Raw genomic sequence first — 9,738 nt, forward strand, 5'->3', positions numbered from 1 at the left:
TAGATCAGGTATCTAAGAAAGTTATGAACACTCATCCTTTCCACTGCCTATTTCTTTCAAGGGACAATAACAGAATCTCAGAGTGAATAAATCAGGTGTAGATACCTGCATTTTACATGCCTTTTACAATCCCACACAATGTTTTCTGGACCTGGGAATGTATCAAGGACAAACAAAATCTGGGGTTCAGTTTCTAGCATTGCCAAACCTTTTTAAAACTGGAGCAGTCATTCAGCTGAAGACTTCTAAGAATGGTGGGCAGCAGAGGGGGAAAACAAACAAGCAAAAAAACCCCATCCCAACCCAAATCCATAGTATATACATAGATCAAATTTAGATTTATCAAGGTCTAGTTCAACAAATGTGGTTACTAGGTGCATGAATAGGAGAGTTTCACTTCAGCATGGATTCAGGACTGGACCTCCTGACTTTAGTTCATCAGCACCATCAACTGATCCTCATGAACAAAGCCCCTTCTTAGGTGTGTCTTGTGCAAGCAAAGGTCTTCCTCAGGGCAAACCTGACTTCTTTGTTTCTAAGACAATATATGAGAGGATTCAGAAGTGGCACGACTACTGTGTACAAGACTGATACCAACTTGTTAGCACTGTAGGTATACATGACCTTAGGGTGGGCATAAGTGAAAAGAGTGGTAGAGTAGAAGAGTATCACTACAGTCAGGTGGGAGCTGCAGGTGGAAAAGGCCTTTTGCCTCCTCTGAGAAGAAGCGATCTTCAACACAGTGAATATGATGCAAATATAGGAGGTCACCACAGTACACAGAGGCAGCATGATGACGATCAGAGCTAAGATGAAGTCCACTAGCTCAGCCAAAGAAGAATCACCGCAGGAGATATTCAGTAGGGGTGAAATATCACAGAAATAGTGATTGATTTTGTCTACATCACAGAATGAGAGCTGGGCTATAAAGCTCATCTTGATGGAAGAAGTGATCAAACCACAAGTCCAACAGCCAGCTGTCAGCTGAGCACAGAACTGATGATTCATGATGAGTGAATATCGGAGAGGTTTGCATATGGCCAAGAAACGGTCATAGGCCATAACAGCTAACAAAATATACTCAGTACAAACAAAAGTCACGAAGAAATACAGCTGTGTCATGCACCCCTGGAATGAGATATGTTTGTCTTGAGAGAGGAAACCTATGAGCATCTTTGGCTCAATGACAGAGACATAACAGATCTCTAAGAGAGACAGGTTTCCTAAGAAGAAATACATGGGGGTTTGCAGACTGTGGTTGGTTCGGATGATGAAAATGATAAGGAAGTTTTCCAACACAGTAAATAAATAAGCGAGAAGTAAAGCAGAGAAGAGGAGCAGCTGCAGTTCAGCAGTGGTGGGAAAACCTAGGAGAATGAAATACACGACACTGGTTTCATTCCTCCCACCCATTCTGTAGCGGAAAGATGAACCTTATCCACCTGCAAGAAATAAAACCTAATCAGACAGGCTTAAATTCTTAGCAGTGGTGGTGTTACACCACCACTTAAGACACTGTAGAAGTTCAGAAGTTTTGTTGCTAGGTTTATAGACATTAATTGTGTGAAATTCATCTACTCCATTCAGAATTTTTCATTGTAAAAAAGTAAGCACACTTTTTGCTTTATAATGCTTAATGCTTAATGGAGGTAAATAGGCATTACCAGCCTTAGCTCATCTAAGAGACAGGTCTAAAATAAGCCAGGTGAATCACCCTATCATATTGTCCATCCAGTATAAAGAAATACTAGGTTAGGAGCTTACAGACAGACATTTACATTGCCAATGTTTTAGTTTCTACATCTATACTTCTCTAGTTATAACATGTATATCCCATCAACTGTGAGGGAAATGCAAAGTACCACAAGGATATATACAATCTGATTTAAAAACCTCCAAAGACATCTGAAGGAACCCATTAGAGTTTTCTATGGCTAGCTCTAAAGAGACTTATATCTACATACAGTTTACTGAGATACAAAGGCACACATAACATCCCAGATACAGCTTAATTGCAAGCTAAATACAGTTCTGGGTCTGGTTTGTTTGTAACTAACTCAGACTGTTCCTTCAAAAATAAGAATGCCTCAGCCTGTGCTGTTAAAGACAAAACAGTTCTCAACCTTCTGTAGTGGGAATTCAGAGTGGAATCCACCGCCTCAGTTGATCCTGGAGAATGTTATCAATAAGAAACAGAAGTGTAGACTGTTGTGTCAGCTGCATGATTTATATCGACATAGATAAATAAACCACTTATTTGCCTTCAGTGCCTCATGAGATTTGACCTAGAAATTATGGATAGCCTCCCAGTGGAAGCAATCACAGAAAGAGGAGGCATGCTATTGTTTACTCTGTGATTCCATACAGAGTAGAAGAAACTGAAAATATCTGAGATTTTGTCTGAGACACTGACAACAAAACAACACTGCAACACTGGCAGTCTACTGATTTTTATAGGGCAGAGGAAAAAAAAACCACCAAAAAACAAAACCAAAAAGCCCCGAATCAGAGGATGTGGCAGTCATTTAAAAACGGCTAAACTAGAAAAGGGGTTTAGTGCCCTAAATCTAAATCCAAACCCTTAAATGATAATCAGTTTTGGTGTAAGTAGTTTCTCCTACACTGCAGTTACTTTTACAGCCTTCAGGTCTATGGATTGCTGTGCTATGTATTTTCTGAATAATACAGAACACTACAATACTATGTTGAAATGATTTCTCCAATAATGTGAAATACCTCTATAGAAAATCTTAAAGCCCCATGTAAGCAAGCCAAAAGGAAACATAATTTTAGTTAAACTGGGTAGGTTACCATTTGTCTCCTAGGATTCACAAAATAAAGGTGACACGCATAGAGTAAACCTAGTAAACCAGTAATGACACTCATCACAAGGAAGAGGAGACAATAACCATTTCGCATGAAAAAATTCTAGTGCTAGAACAGGATTTCTTCTAGTGGTAGAACAGGATTTCTTCTTTCTACCTATCTCATCATTAATGAAAGAAGACTGTCTCATGTTTATTCTGACTTGTTTAAATGTACAGATACTGATAATGTGTGCAAATAGTGAGGTGTGTTGCAAATCTCTCTATGGTAGCCGATTTATTTGGTTATTCTCATTCTGAACTTCTCCCTGTCTTGTGTGTGCTACCTTAAATCTCAAGATTCATTTCTAGGTGGGCTTTTGTTACCTGACCATTGTGTGTCCACTGCCATTTTATGTTCCCACAGCTATCTCAGACATTATATGGTGCCAGCAAAGTGAAAAGTTTAATAAAAGGGCCTGTTCACTACTTGAGTGGCTTCTGGTGGCCAGGTGAGATATTCCAAGTATATAAAAACAACAATAGCTGTCCACACTGAGATAAACCCATCTGCCCCCTTTATATCAGAACTACTTCTCAGACATGTTTGAGCTAGCTATCTCAATTTTGTAGTAGACAAAAGGCATGTATACTGTAGATCTAGACAGTAAGTCAGCTTCTGAGTACAGGACACTTGATCTGTTTTAGATGTCTGCTTAAGATGCTAGCGTGGTGTGATGGTTTGATAGATCAAATACCGACTGGGATAGTTATGAAAGTTATGTGCCTGAGCATTAATACTGTTTCTTATATCATCATAACCAGAACATCTTTTAAAAGAGAATGGTCTGTCGGATAAAGATCATTATCCAAATCATGTAAATAATTCCTACCTCTTTAAATTTTCATCTAACATGAAATAAATAATTACCTATAAATAATCCCTATAAATATCTATAAATAATCCCTACCCAGCTCGTCCCGTTCCAACTTCTTGTGCACCTCAAGCCCACTTGCTGGTGGGGCAGTGTGAGAAGCAGAAAAGGCCTTGACTCTGTGTTAGCCCTGCTCAGCAGTAACTAAAATATCCCTGTATTATCAACACGGTTATAAGCACAGATCCAAAACATAGCCCCATACCAGCAACTATGAAGAAATTTATCTCTATCCCAGCAAAAACCACTAAAAAAAAATAGTCCTATGGTGTAATTTGTCTTACTTTATTCCATGTCTACCATAAGATGAGAAAAATTACATGGTAGCTCTCAGCTGGCCATATCTCATAGGTCTCCGCTGTAGTGGAGGAAATGGGCAGCTGAGAAGTTATTGTAACCAAAATGATGATGAAATTGTTATGTATCTTAGTTTTCAGCATTGGGGTGATGGGATCAAATCAGTTAACTACAAAATGCAACCACGAATGCTGCTATGTTCTCTTCTGTACAGCCCTACCCAGCTGAACACTAAGTTCAGAACAATGAGAATAGTATATGGTCTGTAGTTTTAAGGTCATTCTTAATGTAGCTGAAGCTATAGACAATGTGCACCTGTCAGGGGAAGAAGATGAAGGGTAATTCCATGCAACGGACCAGGAAAGTTGGCTAGGACTACCCAGATAGAGAGCCCAGCAGGTAGGAGGTAATTCCAGCAGGGGGAGATTGCGACCACTGACTCATTGACCACCTACCCAAATGATACCACCTACTCAAAAGAGAACAATGGAAGTGCACAACTGAGTCTGTGCAGTAATTTACATAGGAAGCGAGAGAATTTGGACCAATCGTTAGAGAAGATGTTATTGATTATGCATGAATGTAATGAATATGCATGTATTTGATCAATATAACCTGATTGGAACAGGTGCCAGGTATGCACGTTAGGTGGAGCAATCCCCCGTGCATCTGGCGCCGTGAATAAAGAATGCCTGCCTTTTAACACTACATTGGTGTTACGAGGTTGATTCCTCCCATTTTCGGTGACACTATGAACAACATTGGTGGTGTCTTGTCTGAGGTGCCTTAGTGACTGTAAAGGAGGTTCAGCTATTTAGACCAAATATAAGAAGTTGATGAGAAAGATGGAAAAACTTTGTCGTAGCACTATCTGGTGACTTTGGTATTCTGATGTAATATATCACATTTGCTTTCTTTGCTTACTTTTTGTGAATGATGTTGGTTTTATCTAAGTAAGGATTGTCTTGTTTAGGAAAAGCTCTCTGACAGCCGATATGTTGGAAGGGATTCCTCCTGACATGGTGCTCAGTTTCCACACAGCTGAATGACCCATAGAGAAGAAAGGAAAAGAAGGGGATGTGAAACAAAAAAACAAAGGGAGACTTCGCAGTATAACAGAGACTGTGAAAATGCAAAGAAGAGCAGGGAGTAAACACAGAGTCCAGCCTCTGATGCTGGGGACAGAAGGACTTCCTATGAAGAAAGACGCGATAGTGGCCTCAAATCAACATTAGAAAATAAATTCTCCTGCAAAAATACTAGCTTCTGCAGTGAAAGGACCTGTTTATAAACACATTGTACTTCTATTTAATGCAGATTATTCTGAGACTTCTTGTATTAAGATAAGCTCACAGTCGTTATATATTTTGCAACAAGATGTGTCATTTAAGTTTAAAAACCATTTGTTCTTTTGGAGTGCTTCATAAGTCTAGTCAACAAAACAATGATGGGCGAAGACACCTGATTGTAAGGCAGTGAATGGGCAGTAGGAACTTCTCCAGGGTGAAAGATATCAAAAGATACTCAAACAGCTTGTCGCTTATAAGGTGTTATGTACTAAGGATAGAGATATCATATGAGTTTGCAAATTCAGCAAAATTGAAGTGTCAAAGAATAAAATAAGGATGACTTGTTTATTTGGAGGAAGGAAAGGGAGAAAAAGGGATTAAGAGGGGTAGAAAACAATATCATTAGGGCTGTTCTGGAATCTGTGCTGAGCAGCCCTGTACTTAATCAGTATGGGTTAGTGCAGGACAATAAACCTGTTATTCTGATAATATAGAACCATGGAATCATAGCATCATTTAGGTTGGAAAAGAATTGTAAGATCCTCAAATACAACCCTTAATCTAACACTGCCATCTCACCACTAAACCTAAGTACCACATTTACAAATCTTTTAAATACCTCCAGGGATGGTGACACAACTACTTCCTTGGTGTTGTGGTGTAACCTGTCAGGCAGCTGAACACCCCCTAGCCTCTCTCTCACTGCTCCCTTCCGCAGTGGGATGAGGAAAAGAATCAGAAAAAAAGTAAAACCCGTCGGTTGAGATAAAGACAGTTTCATAAAAGAATAACGGTAACAATAATAATGGTAATAGAATATACAAAACAATTAATGCATAATGCAATTGCTCACCACATGCTGACCGTCCTGAGCAGTTATCACTCTCCCTGCCCTCTCCTGCTAATTCCCCCTGAGCATGATGTCATATGGTCTGGAATAGCTCCTTGTGCCCCTGGCAAAGCAGGTGGAGCTGAAAAGTCCTTGCCTGGGGTAAGCCCTGCTCAGCAACAACTGAAGCATCAGGGCATTATCAACATTCTTCTGTACTAAATCCAAAACACAGCCCTATGCCAGCTACTAGGGAGAAAATTAACTCTGTCCCAGCTGAAACAAGGACACCTGGGCAGCCATTGCAATGCTTGACAACCATGTAGGTCAAGAATTTTTTCCTAATATCTAATGTAAACTTCTTTATAGATTTGTCTTTTCTCTGATCATCCTACTCTATTTTTAATTGGTATTAATTTAAATTAATTGTACCTAATTTGTCTGCTTTGCCCATGATGGTTACTGGTAAATGATCTCCCTGTCCTTTAGCTCAACCCATGAGCTTTTTCATCTTATTTTCTCCCTCCATCTTGCTGAGGACGGGGAATGAGAAAGTGGTTTGGTGGGCATATGGCAGTCAGCCAAGGTTAGGCCACCACAACAGTCTCTGCAAATCATCCTCTGAACTGAGCCACTGTCAAGCAGCAAATCTTTCTAGGTAGCCCCTCAGGTTGACAGGTCAGGTCTCTACACCCCACAGAGGGGATTCCTCCTATGACTGTGACTTGCCACATCCTTGTGGTACTGCTGTGTAGATCAGGCTCAGATGACACTGATTCTTCTTTGGATAGAGCGTTCAGCCACCTATTTACTTCGAGGGCTTTGAAACCATTCTGTAGCTGTAGATCTGCAGAGAGAAAAGCCTTCCTTCTCTTGCTAAAAGTCACAAGCTTCCAGCCTTTACTGTCATGGTGCTTCCATTACCCAACCTGATATGGACTCACTATGGCTCTCCCTCCTTCTGTATGGGTGGGGGTTCCTACTTTTAACTGCAGGATCTCAAAAGATCCTGTCAATCGATTTTATCATCATCTCTGATATCATATAGTCTGCTGACCTCCTTCGGTATCTCCTTAATTTGTTGCCAATGATCCTCAAACAGCATAGGCTTCTCACAGGCACAAAAACCATCTTCCAGCTTCAGCAAGACACAATAGGCATTCCCAGAGATATGAAGTGCTGCATCCTCCCTTTGAATCTCAAATTTGAGATGAGACCTCTTCTCCCAGAGGTAATTGCTTCAGGTTGGGCGTGGGAGATATTTTGACAGCATATTCATATAATTTATTGCTATCTTGACTTGCTCCTTCTGTCTTTATGTAGATAACTATTCCTAAATATTGGATAGCTTTCACCCTAGGCTAGAGAGAATGGGAATGGTTTCCTCATGTATTCAGTGAAGGAATGAAAGATGGCATGGAGAGAAATTCAGATAATCTTGCCTAACTTTGCCTTTCTATATAAACTTGTATCTATTGATTATATTCGAAATCTGACTGCTAAAGCAAAGTTAAGGGCATCTCCCCTGCCCTTAAAACCACTTTTAACTTTGTCTTCCCTTAAAACAAGTCATTGGTGGGGCTCAGAATGACAGAAGAACATGCATAAGACTGTTTCACTTGTATCCATAAGTTCTCTGTAATTCTTAAATTTCAAAAAAAATATTTGGACCATCTTGTTTCAGCTTCTGAAGCACAAACCAGAGCTTTTCATGAAGTGTTGTAATAATAAAATCCAATTGTTTCTATATGGTTCTCTTACCTGTACAATCTCTTCTTTTCTGTCATTAAACCTGCTAATGTTTCTGCAAGGAAAATCTTTTCCTGAACAAGATCTTTTGGAGATCATCCTTGATTTCATGGTTCCTCAGGCAGTAAATGAAGGGATTGAAGAGAGGAACAACACCACAATAGACAGCAGACACAATTTTTTTTGTGTCATGAACTGGGAGAGTTTTGGGCCTCACATAGATGAAAACGCTTGTTGCATAGAAGACAATGACCACTAAAAGGTGGGAGATGCAGGTGCAGAAGGCTATTTGGCAAACTATCATCACAGATGAAATGTGAAGGACAGTGAGGATAATATAGGTGTAGGATAGTACTATTATGGACAGAGGCATCAGGAGAATAAATAAGGCAGCCACGAAATCCATTAAAGCAGCTCTTTCCATATCTGCGCAGGCTAAGTTCAGGAGAGGAGAAACATCACAGAAGAAATGGTTGATTTTTTGGGTCCACAGGTGAGACATAAAAAAATATTTTGCTTCCAGAAATTAAGAAACCAGTCAACCAAGGTCCCATAGTAAGGTGGACAGTGTGTCTCATGATAGTGGAATAGTGGAAAGGCTTGCAAATGGCAACGTAGCAATCATATGCTATGACAGCCAGGAGGAGGCACTCGGTGCTGCCCAGGCTGAGGAAGAAGTACAGTAGTGTCATAAATCCTGTAAAGGAGATTTGCTTTGTCCTTGACAGAAAGCTCAACATTGTCTTAGGGAGTGTGACTGTCACATACCAGATCTCCAGGAAGGACAAGTTACTCAGGAAGAAATACATGCAGGAGTGGAGGCTATGAGTTGTCCAGACAGTCAGGATGATTATAATATTTTCTGCTAAAACTAAGAGAAATGCAATGAGAAATACTGCAAAGAAGAGAATCTGCAAGTGAGGAGCAATGGGAAATCCAAGGAGAATGAATTCTTTGACCATGCTGTGATTGCTCACCTCCATGGCTCCTATGCACTTCTGTAAAGACAATGACAGCAGTGACTTATTATTACGGATTATAAGACATTAGAATAGCTTTCTCTCTCTCTGTCTCATTCTACAGTTGTTTTACATTTCTTTCACACTACAGTTAAATTAATACTAATGTTTGTACTGCTGTAAATATTACTTTTATTAATTTTTAAATTATTCAAAGACATAATATTTAGAATGAAAGAACAACAATTCTGAATTCTGTCAGTGACATCATGTATAAATTCTCCTTCACCTTCTAGAGGGAATTATCTATTATTAAATCTAGTACTTTTCTAAATTGTGCAACGAACTTCTTTGTGAATTTGCGAAGAGCTGCCAGAAAATCAGTCACGCTAGATACTTCTTATGATAACACAATATTATCAACACCAATATCAGTATTTACATAAATCATCACCAAGGCATTATTATTTTTAAGGTTGAAACTTTAATAAAGGTCAGAATTCAAGCTATAACTTCAACATAGTTAAAATAATAAGCATAAACAAAACTTTTCTGCTCCACAGCCCAGGTTTCCAGAAATTGTGGACTTAATCCAAAACCCAATTTGAAAACTCCTTATATTGTCTCACATTTTCAAAGTGTTTTGAGAAATTTGCCAGCTTGTTCCCATTTTGTGTAATATATTCCAGTTCTTGTTTAAGCAGCACTCAAGCCTGAATAATTAAAGAGTGTTGGAGTCTGCTTTCTAATGGTAAGCGCAAGATTCAGTTGGGTACACATAGATATATAGTACCACTTCAGAAAGCGGAAGATGTCTGAGCTGTCCAAATGGCTAGGAAGGATATGACACAAGATTTACAGTAGCCCCGTGCATTT

General features: G+C 39.4%; 2 protein-coding genes across 2 annotated transcripts; both read right to left on the reverse strand.

The window, feature by feature from the left end:
- Nucleotides 1–477: 477 nt before the first annotated feature.
- Nucleotides 478–1,413, reverse strand: LOC104123967 (olfactory receptor 6Y1-like). Its single transcript, XM_009636269.1, has one exon. It carries the CDS (start codon nucleotides 1,411–1,413, stop codon nucleotides 478–480), a length of 936 nt encoding a protein of 311 aa, XP_009634564.1.
- A 6,536-nt stretch (nucleotides 1,414–7,949) lies between these two features.
- Nucleotides 7,950–8,886, reverse strand: LOC104123968 (olfactory receptor 6-like). The gene is given in 2 exon segments (XM_035891860.1): nucleotides 7,950–8,411; nucleotides 8,413–8,886. Coding segments are annotated over 2 exon segments (936 nt in total).
- Nucleotides 8,887–9,738: the final 852 nt, after the last annotated feature.

The sequence above is a fragment of the Egretta garzetta genome, unplaced genomic scaffold (genome assembly GCF_000687185.1).
Source record: "Egretta garzetta isolate BGI_Z169 unplaced genomic scaffold, ASM68718v1 scaffold143, whole genome shotgun sequence".
NCBI lineage: Eukaryota > Metazoa > Chordata > Aves > Pelecaniformes > Ardeidae > Egretta > Egretta garzetta.

Bases quoted from the DNA above. Each gene is read 5' to 3' on its own strand.
- LOC104123967 (XM_009636269.1), bottom strand. From the start codon at position 1,413: ATGGGTGGGAGGAATGAAACCAGTGTCGTGTATTTCATTCTCCTAGGT.